The 16213-nt window shown below is 42.4% G+C and overlaps 2 protein-coding genes across 8 annotated transcripts; one reads left to right on the top strand and one right to left on the bottom strand.

The window, feature by feature from the left end:
- Nucleotides 1-195: 195 nt before the first annotated feature.
- On the bottom strand, nt 196-10360 carry tex10 (testis expressed 10). Of its 4 annotated transcripts, none has more exons than XM_031299154.2 (16): nt 9282-9692; nt 8696-8902; nt 8384-8571; nt 7942-8268; nt 7634-7843; nt 7214-7466; nt 7016-7128; nt 6614-6861; nt 6292-6427; nt 5461-5630; nt 4686-4863; nt 3671-3893; nt 1469-1549; nt 1127-1311; nt 760-970; nt 196-634 (listed from the first exon to the last, which is right to left on the bottom strand). In XM_031299154.2, the coding sequence occupies exons 2-16, from the start codon at nt 8876-8878 to the stop codon at nt 512-514; spliced, it is 2829 nt and encodes a 942-aa protein (XP_031155014.1). In that variant the 5' UTR covers nt 8879-8902; nt 9282-9692; the 3' UTR covers nt 196-511. The 4 variants fall into 4 exon arrangements, with proteins under 4 accessions (XP_031155014.1, XP_031155016.1, XP_031155015.1 ...); XM_031299156.2 differs by lacking the exon at nt 9282-9692 and adding an exon at nt 10265-10360 and having other exon boundaries at nt 373-634; XM_031299155.2 differs by lacking the exon at nt 9282-9692 and adding an exon at nt 10029-10134 and having other exon boundaries at nt 373-634.
- Nucleotides 9832-15426, top strand: si:ch211-197h24.6. 4 transcript variants are annotated; one of them, XM_036006294.1, is made up of 12 exons: nt 9832-10092; nt 10280-10368; nt 11448-11478; nt 12524-12601; nt 12709-12848; nt 12945-13070; nt 13682-13727; nt 13830-13895; nt 14001-14410; nt 14515-14619; nt 14807-14906; nt 15110-15426. In XM_036006294.1, the coding sequence occupies exons 1-12, from the start codon at nt 10053-10055 to the stop codon at nt 15130-15132; spliced, it is 1254 nt and encodes a 417-aa protein (XP_035862187.1). In that variant the 5' UTR covers nt 9832-10052; the 3' UTR covers nt 15133-15426. The 4 variants fall into 4 exon arrangements, with proteins under 4 accessions (XP_035862187.1, XP_031155020.1, XP_031155023.1 ...); XM_031299160.2 differs by having other exon boundaries at nt 9840-10092; nt 13992-14410; XM_031299163.2 differs by having other exon boundaries at nt 9847-10004; nt 13992-14410.
- The last annotated feature ends 787 nt before the right edge of the window (nt 15427-16213 follow it).

Genomic DNA, 16213 nt, shown 5'->3' with positions numbered 1-16213 from the left:
ATGTATTTCTTAACTATGCCGTTATTATTTACTTTAATATGCATTTGCCCAAAAATAATCAATATGTGTATGTTTAAATGTACCTGAATGTTTGTCGTTTTTTATTGTATTATAAGAAATAAAATAAAAATTGACACAAAAGGCAGAGCACTTGTATTTAACTTTATTTAGCTTTTTTTCCTCTTTTCAGTTCAGTTTTTTTAAATCAAAAGTCGCTAGGTGCCCCTGTAAGTACTGGACAACGTTTGGCAACAATACTCCAAAGAGGCAAAAGAAGGACAGACAATTACCAGGCTAAAGAGGCAGCTTAAGACAGAAAAAACTAGAGCTCTTAAAACAAGAATGTAGAGTATTCATAGTCACTCACAATAAAAAAAACATGTCACTCCACTGTATTCCTGTCTGAAAGTGTAGTTGTATGTACTCAATCGCTTTTGTTTCAAAGTCACTGTAAGATGTTTGAGAGGGGAACTGAGCAACACACCATGTGTCGGTCCGGTGGGTGCGTCAGTCAGTACATGTCTCGAAGGCTCAGGTTTCCACGGCGAGCGGAAGACCCATGAGCCACGGTGACGCTATAACAGTAGAGCAAGTCTGTCAACCACTGCTCCCTGGTTGCACCCCGGGAATACCTCTGAAAAACATACAGAGAGAAATCACTTGAATGGCCTCCATGAGAAGTATTTTATCTCTCCATCCAAATTGTACAAAAGTCTTAAAATCCATCCGTTGTGAATTTCAAGTGTGAGCTGTGTTTACCGTGAGGTTTTGTATGATCTCTTGCAGCAGAGCAGTGTTGGCCAGCAGCTGGCTGTGGAGCGGCGTGTGCTGCAGCAGCATTGACAGGATCTGTCCGAGCTGTGGCAGCTCCTCCTCGCTCAGATCGCCAACACGCATTAACTGCAAAACCATTCGCAGCAGGCGAGGAACGGTGCTCAACGCTGACACACAAGCACCCCATATTGCCTCCCTGCAAATGTGACACAAAGGTGTTTTAAACCCAAATGTGGTAATTCTTGATCACCTGATTATGGCAGACTGCTACTAATAAGGTCAATATTTCATATCAGCAGGAGATCCTTTCCAAAGACAGATCAGCAAAGGGTTGTGGTCATTCAACACGCACCTTTTGTGGTTGGTTTCGGCAGGTAACTCCTGCTCCAGGGTGATGAGCAGAGCCAGCAGGCTGAGGCAGCACAGAGACAAGAAGCGCAGCACGGGCTCAATGGGCAGGACGGACAGGTCCAGTAATCTGGATACAGCTCTGAGCAGCCCGGCCGCCATACTGTCAGGCACCACCCCCAGCTTGGTCTGACACACACATAATATATACAGGCTATTTTCTCAGTACATTTTTTCAACAGCATGAAAGCATAAAGAAAAGCAGTTCAAGGAATAAAACAAGCACTAAAGCAACTATTGAGAAATCCTACACAGAATTTCCTGCTTAATGAAAACTGTTTCTTACCAGGTGTTTGCAAATGCCATTTTGTAAGATGTCAAAGCACTGAGACTTTGAACCCAGAGTTTCCAGACAGTGGCAGACTTCCTATGAATGAAACAAAAAATAAATTCATATCAAACAAGCTTTTTTACATAGAATTCAAGTGTGATAGAGGATTCTAATTTTAGCAGTGCAATGTAACCACAGTGTGCGTTCAGTTTGAAGATTTAAAATGTTTTATAATCAGACTTGGTTCAAATCTTTTAACTCTCTGCAGTGGTAAAAGGGAGGGAGAACTACACTAAGCCTTATTTTCTTAGGGCTACTGAAGCTGTGATGTACAGACTTTTAATTTAGAATTTCTGAATCAAACAATGCACAATGTATGCCAAAAACAAACAGATTATGTTTCTGTCACAATTCTGGGGATAATTTCATATACTGTCATGGAGTAGCCAATACACTGACTTAAAACCACTGACTGTAAATATTAATGGACAATGCATCCGGTTCGGCAAAGTGCTGCAAATGCGGAAGTGCCTTAAACCGGCATTCTATCTGAATTCCAGCAGATGGCGACACGTGCGGTTGCAAAAGGAGTTCGGTTTCTGTAGAAGTCTATGAGAAAGTGACCCACTTCTCACTTGATTTATTACCTCAGTAAACATTTTCATAATGAGTTTATGGTCTCAATCGCTAGTTTTAAGTCTTCTGCAACACAGAATAATGTTCATTTTTTGAATTATGGTCTCGTTGATTTTAAAATCGGCAATGAAGCAGGGGGGGTTTTAGGGCGTGGCTATGATGTGATTGCCAGTGAAAGTGTGTAACGTAACGTGGCTCCTCCCTCAATCTTCCCTCTCGTCTAAAATCGTCACATCCGCAACCAGGATGACTGCGCCCGTAACGGCAAACTCGTCGACTCATAGCAGATGGGTGACGTCACACATGCTCTGTCCATTAATATTAACAGTCTATGCTTAAAACCCTGTGGGTCTCCATTTCCCAAAGTTTTTCATTCCCAGATGTGTAATGTCAGGTAATGAGAGCTGATACATTGGAAAATTTAACAATCTTCTTTAACAATGTTTTCTGTAGAAAAAGTAAGGCAGGATAATTAAATGAAACAGCAGTAAAAGATATTACGCTAAACGTTTCACGAGAAAATTAAGGAAGAATCTGTCTCAAACAGCTTTAACCTGCATTTATCAGACAACCCACATTACTGCTGTAAATAGACAAAACATTAAAGCACACCAGAGCATTTCCTCAACCCTGTCTGGATAAAGTAAGGCTTTCGCTTCATCGTTACCAAAGAAAAGAGTCACTAAACAGAATCTACATTTCCTTCTTGCTGGGATGGAGACAAGATGGATTTCAGGCCTAAGAAGCTGCCACAAACTTTTTTTAAAGTGAAAAATAAAGTTTAGCTTTTCCTCATTAACTTCAAATCCAAATTCAATTTTCTCATTAACTGTTATCAAATTGAGGTGTGTGTGCGTGCTGAAGTGCAGGAGTGAGTTGCGAGCCTGTGTGTATCAAAACGGTGCACCTGTTGGCATTCTCGCCGTCATTAAAAACAATCCCGTCTCATTAGTCGAACCAGAGTTGACACAGTCCATCCCTTAATGCCCCCCCCCCCCCCCTCACCACCAAGTGTCCCATCCCTCCTCCTTCCCGCCACTTGCCTGTGATTGACTCAGACAGGGAGATGAGTGAGGCAGGATCTGAGGGCTTAATTGAGGAGCTGAATTAGTGATTATAAGGCCCCCCCACCCCCCCACTTGCTCACACACACACACACTTGCCCCAGGGCATAGTTACGTTAACTGTAATTTCTGTGCAGAAATGTCACACTCCCATCATGCCATGGGCTCTCATTAGCATTTGTGCATATCCGCTATGCCCGATAACCACATCATCTCCAACCTGCGCAATGCGATAAAGGTTCCCCTCTCAAGCGTAGTGCCACGATAAAGCTTCCACCCTCTGAGCTCTATATGAGAGACAGAGAGGGACCAGGGGGGATTTAAAGACCACAGCGGTGTCCAGAATATCAACTTTTTTTTTCAATTTTCAAAACAATGTCTTCCTCTTCCTTTACCTCCTAGTCTCTTCTAGATTCATTTTCGATCCAAGTTTTTCTGATTGGCAGCGGCTTTGGTAAGAGTTAGAATGTATGTGAGCTTTGGGGTAATTAAAGGAAAGACTGTGCAGTAAACGCACCTCAACAACATCCCAGTGGTGTGTGAAGTGCTCCAGCGGGGTGGGGTAGATGCTGAGAGGTGAGAGAGGGGAGGGAGGCAGGACGCTCTCGTCGTCGGCCTCCTGCATGGAGGTGAGCTTGTCGGACGAGAATCCTGTCAGGGTGGAGAACAAGAAGCTGATGTAGTCCACGTCCTGCAGAGCCGCTTCCTGGCTCCCGACAGACCAGCCACTCAGGGATGACCTAGAGAACACAATCAGTGAACACGTTAAACAATTATCGACTCAAAATTAACACAAAGCTGGAAAGCCACATCTTTTTTCATAGGATTATTCATGGTGCCTTGTTTTGTGAGAGCATCATATTGAGAATAATGGTACGCAGAAATTGTGAAAAATTCTTCCTTGTCCCAAGGGGAGGATAGATCTCTAACAGTAGGAAATGTGAGTGAATAACGTGTGTTTTGTGAAGCCCGGGAGGAAAATGCAGACAGAACTGTCTTCTCAATGCTCCATGACGACTCTAAATTCCAGTCTCCCAAAGAGCTCTTTGTATCATTCCCATTACACACACATCCCATCTGAACTCAGCACTGCCTCCCCTTAAAATGTGTATAACACTGCCCCACCGACACAAGCAGAAGGCCAGACGCACAAATGCATGCAGATACACAAACCATCACAGGGAAAGGTAGGCTCTAGGTGTGTAACAGAACATAAAAATATAAAAACTGCCTTTATTGTCACCCGTGAGTTGAATATCAAATATACAGGGCATCCACATCAGCACCTTTTAACAGGCAAGTGAGAAATCAGAAAAAATGTCAGGAATTCATCTGTGTAAGCGCAACACTGCCATCTGATGGTGGCAGGCTAGAGTGCCCAACATTATTTCCCGACAAGTTTTAACAGTTTGAGTCCAAATGTGAGGGCATTCCTGCACTGTAAAAAATGTATAGAGTGTCTCCTTACACACACATGCCAATAAATTGTGTTCGTGTGGCCTCCTCAGGTCTGTGGGGGTTTTCAAGCTCACCTAAGGTGTACGATACGAATTAGAGAGGCAGCGAGGCCGGCAGAGAATCGTCCAGTGGTGCAGCAGCAGCTCAGATTGGCCAGAAGAGACTGGGACATCTCGGGTAGAAAGTAGAGCAGCTGCACCATTCGTTGCTGGGACTCTGCTGGTAACAGCACCACAACGCCTTCCTGTGGATCTTTACACACACAAACACACTTCACATGTATAGAGACAGCAATGCAATCTCTGAGGGTATAAAATGAAAAAGAGACAGACAGGCATAGCCACTACAGTAAGGTCTCAGATAATGTGTGTATATGTATGTGTGTGTGTGTGTGTGTGTGTGTGTGTGTGTGTGTGTGTGTGTGTCTCTTTGACGCACATGCTGATGTCAGAAGCCCTCAGACAAAAGGAGTCTTGTGGTGAATTGCTGGCTCTATGGCAGTTTCTATCCACCCCCCCTCCTCTCCTGGCCCCCTCTGTCACACACCAGCCTAACTATCTGAACATCCTCAGAGCAGTGATATGTACAGGCTTATTACTGCTTTCTGCCTCTGGTTGTAGTTCAGTTTTACAAAGTGGTCTGGGGTGGGAAACATGGAGTTACACCGCCTCCTAGGGAAACTATGGTGTAACTTGTGGTTCATAATTCTGTTGGCTTAGTAACATTTTTTGTCTTTGGTAATCTGACCATTGTTGCTGCATTTTGTATTGTATTGAACTGTTAATGCATATGAAAAATATTATGTATGGAATTGTCTCCTTGTTTGTCCCTCTAATTGAGTGTTTGTACCGTAAAGCCTGCAGGCGTGTGTGTGCAGACTGTTGAGCAGGTCTTCATGTCTTCGAGAAGCGGCAGCCTGGATGGACAGGATAAGTTGTTCAGAGAGAGCAGGGTTACGGTGGCCCAGCTGGGACAACTGCAGAGGAAGAGATGCCAACCATCGACACAGCACTTTACTCCTTCAGAGAGACAGAGGGAGGGATAACATACAGAGGTGCACGTGAGCCAACTGCAGCCAGAGTGACAGTAAGGAATTATGTGTGTAGATATAAAGACACAGTGAGAGGTTTTGAATCTCAAGAATTTTCATTTGGGCCTCCATAGACCAATTGTTACACAGACAAATGTAATGTAAATAAGTTTTTGTTAGATTTAAAAAGGCCTAAAAAATAATATTAGAACTCCGTGCTACAACACCAGAGTGGAAAAATGTCTTTGCTGTCCACTTTGTTTACAAGCACAAATACAAAATTATTAGTTTTCAGCAAGGGCACAATCCTGGATGAATTAGCTTGAGTAAGACGTCATTTCATGTAGACTATACAACACATGATCCTCATTAACCCTTCCTGCATTGGACTGGATGAATTAACTGTTCCCAAAACAGTCTCTGGTCTGTGCTTACTACGCACACTAGCGGAGCTTGTGAGATGTAATCTGGCTGTGCAAGACTATAATGCTATCGTGCAAGGATGTTAAGTTCCTAAAAGTTAAATCTAATTTAATATTCAAAACAGGTACTCTACAATATGGAGCTACTGCCGTGTGCAAGCGCTGTAAACCTCCAGTTTGAAGATCACACATTTAGAAAAGAAAAAAAAAAACAATGACGGAAGTTACCTCGCTATGTGAGCATGTCCTTGCTCCTGCAGGTAGAGCTTGCTGTAGAAAGACAGCAGCAGGGATCGTGTCTGTAGATTCAGGTTCATTTGCTTATAGTAGATATACACCGCTGCCATCAGCTCCTCTGTCACTGCTGTAACAATACAAAATCACAAATATTAAAATTACAATAAAAAAATGTCTTCTAGTTCACAAACTAGTATCTGGATACCAACCCATAATCTTCTTATAAAGCACCGAAATAAACACTGCTGAAATCATGCTTTTGCGTTTATTAAAAATCGGGCACACTTTCACAAATACACCGCAACATGCTTACTTTTGCTTCTCTGTGTGAGAACCATCTTCCACACAGTACCCAGCAGCATGTGAAGCTGCCTATAGCTCAGTTTCACTCCGCTGCCCAGAGTGTCTCGGACAAACGTCCTCAGAGGTGTTAGCCAGTCTCCATCTGTCTCTCGACCAAGTCCTTGCCTCTGGCTGAGGGACACCATGACCTGGCAAAGTGTGATGTTTAGGGCCAGAGGCTCCACTGTCAATCCTGGGACAGCAGCAGTCTGCTTACTCCTAAAGGAAGGGCAGTGGGATTACAGTAGTTAGAGCTAGTAAAGGTCTTCATAAAAGTACGTATGATTACAGATCCTGGGTAGTTTATACTGTGATGATTCAACAAATTAAAGAAGGGGGATGTTTGCTCGACATATTAAGTGATATTCCTTACCTTTTTAGATCAACCTTCTTTTTATGTTTGGGTGTGTCCCGAGTACCATAGGGAAAGTTTTTTATGAAGTGCTGCTTAAAATCTCCCAGATATTCTTTATAGAACCATGCATCCTACACAAAGACAAGGCATTTTTGGTCAAGCTTTTCTTGTACAAAAAAAAAAAGTCTGTGTAAAATGTCCTTCTCCTGGCCTCACCAGTGCATCCTGGTGCTCCTGCTGTGGTGCCAGTTTTCTCAGCAGCTGCAGAATAGACAACACCTGGAACATTACTGACATGGCATCTGGGGTGAGCAGGTGAGCGCCCTCAGTGGTGTTCCAGGGACAGTCACTGGTAGTGGCTTCTACCCACACTTCTAGCAAAAGAGGCACCAGTGTGGCTGCAAAGCTCTGAACAGCCTCAGCTGAGTCCAGACCCTCACCCACTGCGAGTCCAGGGTCCACATACGGTCTACACAGTGAGAGAATAGAATAAAGAATATGTTTAACCTGAAATATAATATTTTGAATTAATTCAACTGAAACAAAGTTAGTCATTTGTTGTTATGTCATATGTTCATTTAAATCCCGTCTCTGATACCTATTCCTTGATGGTTACAGGAGTTTGTGGTATCTTACCTGAGTCTAAAGGTGGACCGTGGAGTTGGTTTGGCCCCAGAATGCTCATACACTTTTACCCTGACCTTGCTGTACGTGAGCTCTTCCCAGTTGAGATACAGAGGTGTGAGCCTGCCATCTCCACTGGAGCCAAACACTCCTTCCGTTGGAATAAAAATATCACTTTCCACTGGTCTTTCCTCAACTACTGCCTGCAGAAAGCGTCCAAGCCTGAAATAAAAGTGACACAAAATAAAGGTTAGCAGTTTGAATTTGAATTGAACTTAACTAAATTCTTCAGAATCTGTGTGTGCACATGGCCTCCATACCTGAGGAGCACAGAGAGCCGCCACTGCTGACTAGTCACAGCCCTGCTAGGGTTGACTGACAGTGCCCAGGTCCGTCCCTTAGCATCCTGGGCCTTTTTGGCTCCTCCACTGCTTTGTCTATGAGAGATCAACTCTAGGAAGTTAGTAAGGAGTACTGCAGGCCGCGCTGCTAGCAGAGCAGGGTAGTGCTCCAGCAACACATCAAGGACCTTCATGGCGTCCTCCTGGATGCCTGTCTCAATGTGGGTCATGGCACAAGTAAGGTGGGCACTGAGGAGGGGGAAAAATGGAGCCACTCGTTCTGCAGGCACAGACTGTGCAATGAACCTGGAAGCAGTGAACAATTGAAGACAGTTCAGCCCATATTATTTTATGAAAGAAACAAAAGTCAACTGTTTTTTACTATATTGTTGTATTCCTGCATCACTGTTGCTTCACTAACCTGAGCACACGTGTAGCTGCCACACGAACATTGCCTTCCTTGTCTGTGAAAACAGCTGCCACTTCAGAAAGCAGGCGAGAGAGATGCTGCTCTAACAGAGAGGGATTAACGGACAGCAACTCTCTCAAACCCAGCAAGGCACTATGTTTCACATTGGGACTGTAATGGTGGAGCTGAGACAGGAGGTCCTAGTGAAGTAGGAGAAAAAGGGAGATACAGCAGACTGGAATGTTGGAATTGAAATATTCCAAAAATGTATTTGTAGTGAAAGCATGCGTTCACTGACATGTGAAATACAGGTGAAGAGCTTACATTGATACCAAGGTGTCTGTGTGTGGTGGGGCCACTTGTGTCTCTCTTCAGCTGTTCGGTTAGATGGATTCCCTTTGAGCGGAAGTTGGTGTTGGTGGCATTATCAGCTTTGGGCTTCGTCTTTCCCACCTTTAACTTCACCTTCTGGAAGTCATCCTGTCTCTTCTTCTTCTTGGACTTCATCTCTGCAGTCTATACTGCAGCTGTCTAAGTAACCAGGCATGCAGGTGAGATGATGGAACAGAGTGAGTGGATTGATTTCAATGAGAACCATACTGACCACTGGCATATGTTTGGATTGGACGGCTTAAGTATTAAAATTAATAATAATAATTTATACTTTTTATTAATCCCCAGTGGGGCAATTACAATTTACACTCTGTTGTTATTACACACTACACACAGTAACATACATGTTGCAGCACAAACTATCCCGAATAGTCAGACTAGGGTTGCCTTTTAAATCATAAGAGGTACAACAGTTGCACCTGTATTAACGTCAGCTAACGTTACGTTAGCGAGCTTGCAGCTAACTATCTCGTATCATAATTCAGCATCATGCAGGACAGTTCTTTATCTTACTTACCACAGAAAAAAACTCTTCGATACTACCGTGATAGGTTTAAACTGCCTCAAACACTCATTCGGTATATGGAGTTTAAGAGATAAACAACAATTATCAATAACGTTATATAAAAAAAGAAAATGTTCTGTCTTCTTCCATCTCGTGTTGATTCCTTGGGTCCTCTGACTGTGTACACTGTACATGTTCAGAGCACAACGGCTTCGGGGCTTTGCGGGGCTTACAATATAAAACCTCTATGACCGGGACCCCATAGGCCTTTTTAAGATGCTCAAGCAATATTTGATGCACTTACTGGTAATTAAAATTAATGAAATACAAAAGTTGTCCCTAAGTGGCCTAAGAACTATAGGAAGATGTTCAATACCTTGTTCAATAATGCTCTAGCCAGGTATAACGGTAAACCCTGGCTTTCAAAACGAACGCACCTCATAGTTGTCCTCATAAGTGCCTTAGAAATATTATGAGAATTAATGAATACAATGATAATTAGAAATGTATTGTACCCCATAATGCGCAGATGAATTGGATTCAGATTTATTATGAGAGTCTATTCGGTTTTGGAGGTAAACTTGTTAAATTTCGTCTGTTTAAAACTGGCAAAATAACTGCTTTCTATTCTCTCCCATATCCCTCCGAAGCGGCTTTGTTTTTTCTCATCATAGCGAATGTGTTCTGCCGACATTGCGCTTTGAGGAACCCGCAGTTTGCATTAAAACATCTCGGGTAGGTTAGGTAATATTATCTTACCGCTTAACCAGTGGAGACATACATATGATATTTGACGTTTGGACTTTTGTTGTGAAAAAGCCCGGTGAGTTAGGGCTCGGCTGGGCCTGAGATGAAACGAAACAACGCAAGTAAAACCAATATCTGCTAAGATAAGATAACATATAGATCCTAACTTAATACCACTAGCAAGACCATGTCTCTCTATATCTTAAAGGGAATTACTTGGAATAGGAATGTTTTTTAATGCGACCTACTTCATTGTCCCACAGTGGAGAAACAGGAAATGGAGGCTCATGCTTCAGCCAACCAGCCTTCACCTAAAAATGGGCCGCAGTCTAATCAAAGGAGAAATGTCAGGGTAAGTATCACACAGCTCCACATTGGATAAAATGTATACGACTAAAACAACACAATTAATTAGTATTACGTCATGATGCAGGTCGCTCGTGAAGGAAATATGATTTCCTTTTAATGTTTTTTTCTTATTATGATATTGTACACTGGCTGTGATGCCTGATGCAGAACCAGGCGTCAGCAGTCCTTGGCAGGTGGACTTGGTGCCAGCCTCTGTGCTCTCAGGCTCCGCTGTATTTGCACTCTGGTTTATGAGGACTCCACTCAGTGGTCTGGGCCTCACATGTGTGGCCTGTTATCACTGTTGTGGTACAAAGGAATTTCTGAGTACCAGTTTTGCAAAGTTTGTGGGCTTCACAATGCAAACATTTCCTCAATGTTCTGAAACTGCTTTAAAGTTTTCAATTCTTCTCAAATTTGACATTGAGCTTTATGTGGGATGTGACCTGGGTTCTCTGAACCAGTGTCTAATGGCAGGCTACTCAGTTTTTACTTCTGAGTGCTGTCACATTCAAAACCAAAAATATATATAATGTTTAGCAGGGCTCCTGGATGGATTCTCTCAAAAAATGTGTTGAAAGTAGTTACTCCCATTTTACATAATATGTAAATCAGCTGCAGAACAGACTCTCACTGCAGTGATTACTACACACTAATTAAATTCAGTGCACGGAATCCCACTGTTAAAACTTTTTTTTTTTTTTGCTGTTCAAGTTAATTCATAAAACACACGCAAGTTCTTTTATTTATTTATTTTTATCACATATATTTTACTTGTATGAGCCACATGCATGATCTTGAATTTCCCTTGTGAAATTCATCTGGTCTCTGGTTTAGTAACTGCCATGATGGTAACAAGAGATAAACCCAAATCCAGGCTAAAAAATATTTTTATACAGCTCATGATTAAAGGGCTCCCAAACACACCACATGGGGTGTAAGGCCACAAAAATAATGGCTCTATGGCACATATAGTGTGGCGGACATGGACGAGGAGTTCAGTCCTCCTGCTAAGTGTCATCCTGTCACTAATGCCTGTATGTGTCTCTCTCCTTCATGTGGGTTTATTCCCTCCATTGACAGAGAAAGCAGCTGCAGCATTCTGCTGATATAGGTAAGTCGTTTATACACGGTGCCACTGCCAGTGCTGAGAGTTGAAGCTTGAGATCTTGATTTCCCTGCTTCATGTCATGGGTGGTGGCCTGTTCACCACTCTTTGAGACTCATACTCTCAGAGATGGGGGCTGCTGTGGTGCCATCCATGGTTTTGGTTTGTGGAAATCAGTGTTTGCCACAATAATCTTGCAAAACATTTTCCAGTATCTTGCCACAATTTCCCTATTATAGAAAATCTTCAATATTGGTTTTAAGAAATATACTGAACACTTTTAGAAATGTTAACCCATTCTCCTAATATGTTGCAACATTAAACACCAGCACCGTAGGCTCCACTAGTCCCTGGTGACACCTACACATGGTCTTAAAGCAGCGGCACATACAGTGATACAACCATGCATCTGCGATGGTTGCATTTAGTTTTAATGCTCTTTTTGTGCTGTGATGTTTTTTTTTCGACCATGAAATATTTTTTAACACTGCTGAATGCAGTATTCATTATTATTCAGTTGCCTGTGCTACACTGGCTTGAGTGATAATGTGTTGTATTACATTATTTCTTAATCTGAGTAAACCATACCTGTTTGCCAGAGCATTTTAAGCTATGCAGGATTTTGTTGTGTGTTCGCACTTGGACTGCTTCATTAGTGTGACGCAGAAGTGATTGTTTTGTGGTTGGGCACAGTGAGAGGTAATGCATCATGGGTGCTGGTGTCCTGCAACCCAGTTCGGGCCTACATGGGGGTTAGCTGAGAACTGCTGTTCCCGTTCTTCCCCCAGGCTTCAAAAAGCACACATGAGGAGTTTGGGTTTCTATTGGTGGTTCAGTTCATATAGACAGATTAAAATTAATTGGTCATCAGACACTTCAGGTAGTGTAAGAACACAACACTTTTCTTAAGCGTCTTCTTAACTATGATTCTTACGACCACAGTTTTCTCCCCAGAAATGTATAACTAAGTGGCTTATTGTCTCACTTGTTTATCAGTTGTGGATCATTATGAAGCTTTTGCTTTGTGTTGACCGCTTTTGTGTTTTCCCAGTATTTACCAAAGGGACATCTATCCAGACCATTCCCTCTCTTAGCAAACTCCTGAAAGGTGTAACAGAGTGTGTCATTGGTAAGCAGAAGGGCTATTTCCCTCACATGCATCTACTTTACATCCCTCACTTTCTATTTGGAATATAATTCAAATATGTATAATCAATGACCATCACATGTCTACAGGTCTTCAGTATGTGTGGGAGTACCGCAGCCCCAGTAAATCTGTCCCACCACACTACCAGTGCAAACTCTGTGCCGTCTCCCGCTTGCAGCATGATATGCTTGCCCACGTGAAAGGCTGGAAACACAGCTTCAAATACCTGGTGAGTATTGTTGGTTTCCTAATCGGCTTCAAAGGCATGGTATATCACAAACTTATTTGTAATAAATATTTGCATATTTCTATGCCTTGTACATAGAAAAAGGTCCACCCTAACAAGGTCACAAATGAAGAGGAAGAGGCCATCAGAGACCCTGCTGTAAGGAAGAAAATTAAAGAAGTTTCAGCTGAGGTGGAGAAGACCGAGGGGAGGGGACAACTCAAGGTGAGTGTCAGATCCATATTACTGCAGCAATGGCACAAAAGTCTTGTTTTTTTTCCTCCCAGGTCAAAAAGGATTGTGATATTGGCTAGAGTTTCCTGCTTATAATGATCATTGGAATGTATGTGTTAAGGGAATGTGTTTGCTTTGGGATGTTGCTTCCAGTACTGGTGAAAAGATGAAACGCGATCTAGAAGGTCGAGTTTAAGTGCTACATCTATGAACTTGAAGGTTTATTAAGCACCAAAACAACTCTAAAGTTATCACAGCATGAATTCATTAATTGTATCTTCCATCCCAAAGATTGTGAGGTAAACGGTAGATTTCTGTCATTTACATTATAAAGCCATCTATCAGTAATGCAGAAAACGTTGAGCCAGATCAAACTTTTTTTTGCCAGACAAGCCTGCATTCTCTTTGACTGAGCCCTCATTTACTTACTCAATGACATGAATGAGGAGGCAGTGGTGTCTTTGAAGCAGTGCTATTATTGGTGGGATTCTTGTATTCAAGTATTAAAAATGTCCCATGTTTATATTTGAGAAGTGGGTTTCCTTATTTTATACATCATGATTGTGGATTTGACATTTTTCTGTTCGTGTTGTGGCTTTTAGGTGATTCTGAAGGAGCCCTGTGAAGTACTTGCTTTCAAAGGACTCCGTAAGTTACATTTCTTCTATTAATTAGTTTAGTATTAAAGGATTTCCTGTTGGTCGGTAACCTGATTTGGGAATGTGTGTCGTGTCTTTTCCTCTCTCACAGGTTCTGCTGCTCCTAAAGTTCTGCCTACACCAGGACCAGGGATGGGACTAAAGGGACCACCCTTTGGTGAGTAATCTTTTACTATTCAAGCATAATCTGTGTAGTACTTGCATGTATGCCATTTTTTCATTGGATTACTGTATTTTTATTTAAATATAACAGGTCTCCCAGGTCCCAAGTTCTCTGACCAGAGGTTTCTAGGGGAGTTTCCACCTCAGGATGGTCCTCTCTCTAACTATCCAATGGGAGACTATGGAGAGTCCGGCTTCGGAGGCTATGATTACTCGACCAGGCAAGATTTCCTTGACTCTGGTATGGATCGAAGACCTTTCCCAGATGGTATGGGTAATCACCCAGCTGGGATTGGAGATGGTTTTGGATCAGGTGGTGGAAGAGATAGCTATGGAAGGAGTGGACTACTGAAGGACAGCCCAGGCAGAATGTATCCTGATGAGTACCGGGGCAGCCAAATGGGGAGGAGCTTAATGGACAGACCAATGGACAAGCCACTGGAGAGGCCAGGCTTGATGGGAGCAGCTCCAGAAAGTAGCAGCCTTCCTAACACACTACTTACTTACCTGGTACGTGTCTCACAAAAGGCTCCTCCCCAACTTAACAAACGTGTCAGTTATTTTTGTGTTGTTTGTATTCAAACATTCAGTACATTTTCAAAATGTATTCGTAGGATACTTTCCGGATAGAGAGCGAGAGTGACGCACAGCTGGTGCTGAAGGTGACACAGAAACTTACAGATGTGCTGATGGAGTACAGACTGAGGAGTGTATCGACGGTATGGACCTTGTTTTTACTCTTGAATTTAAAACCAACTGTTAAAGATAAATCATTACATCTGATTTAGCCTTGTAAACCATATTTTCCTCAGTTGTTGTACTCTCATCACTTCTCATCAGTTGAATGAAAGTGTATTTGGTAACATGTGAATTGTCTCCTCAATGTTTTGTCTCCTTTTTCCTCAGGGTTCTAGTCTGAACAGCTTGTCAATGAGCTCCACAGGCTTCTCCTCTACAATGCCCAGGTTGCTAAGCAGCAGTGACCGATACTCAAGTAGTCTGTCAGGTATGTAAGCACCAAATCTCCTCTCAAACTTTCCATTTGATGCATCCGTTGTAACTCAAATGTATGTCATGTATTGGTATTTGTTGACTCGATGAGGCCAAAAGAAATTCCTATTTGAAATAACATGGAAATCAAAATGTGAGTGAAGCATCTTTCTTTGTTCAGCCTTTTTAATGTATCTCTGGCATGTTGTATCTCTGCAGGTCCCTCCAGGTATTACAAATGACAATCGCAAGATGCGATACCTCAATCTTGTCATCCCTCTGTGTGCATCAGTCGTCACTGTGCAGGAGTTGAAAACTTTGATTTTGTGTAAATGTATATGCTTTTAGACAGTTTTTTTATGTTACTTAGTAGTCTTCTTTTTTATGTTTAACTTCTTTAGAATATGGGAAGATTTATAACTTTGAAGGTTTTACACAATTACTTGTGCATGTTTTCAGCAGCTTTACCTGAACATGTGTATGGCCATTGTTAATTTCCCAAGGCCCTGTTCTATTAAAAGTAATGGAGAAATTGATGTGTGTGTGTGTGTGTGTGTGTGTGTGTGTGTTTTTGAAATCCATTCATTCAAACTATTTCCATAAAAACACGTTCTTCATTTCTATGCCACGTACACAATAATGGGAGATTCTCCAATAGGTTCTGAATGTAGTCACAGAAATGTTTGAGACACTTCTCTCCTGCTGGAGCAGGTTTCAGTATGCACGTAAAATAACTTGAAGCATCCCAAGAATACAGTATTATCTGTATATTTCCTCCTGACTGTAGTTGAAGTCCTTCTCATCATCCAGACTGATCTCATGAAGTGGCGTATGTATGACACGCCAATTCGTACGCCATTATTGGCACGTTATCAAGACGTATACTCTCTTTTTAGCGTGTTTATAAACGCCGTTTGGCCTCCATTGACTTACATTACCTTGCGATTGCGTGTGAATTTACGCCGTAGCGAGTAGTAGGAAAGGGCGAAAATCCACCAAGGGAGGTTGGTCAGGGTGGTAATGGGTAAAACACAGGACTCTCACCCAGGAGACCAGGGATCGTGTCCTGCCTGTTAACGTTTCCCTAACTCAACCCCGTTCTTTTCCTAACCCCAACCCGCGTCACATTTCCTAAACCCAACTGTAGCTTTCTTCTCGCAATAACGCGGCAAGTGGCGTGTATGTTTACGTCCGCTGTATACAGCGTAGACATACACGCGGATAGCTCAAAATGAGTACAGATAACACGCCACTTGGCATCATCATAGATTGCTGCAGTGTAAAAGCCTCCTGTTCCAACGTTGAAGAAATATAGCCATATAG

This window comes from Sander lucioperca, chromosome 10, assembly GCF_008315115.2.
Source record: "Sander lucioperca isolate FBNREF2018 chromosome 10, SLUC_FBN_1.2, whole genome shotgun sequence".
NCBI classification, from domain to species: domain Eukaryota; kingdom Metazoa; phylum Chordata; class Actinopteri; order Perciformes; family Percidae; genus Sander; species Sander lucioperca.
This window is presented reverse-complemented; position numbering and strand designations above follow the sequence as displayed.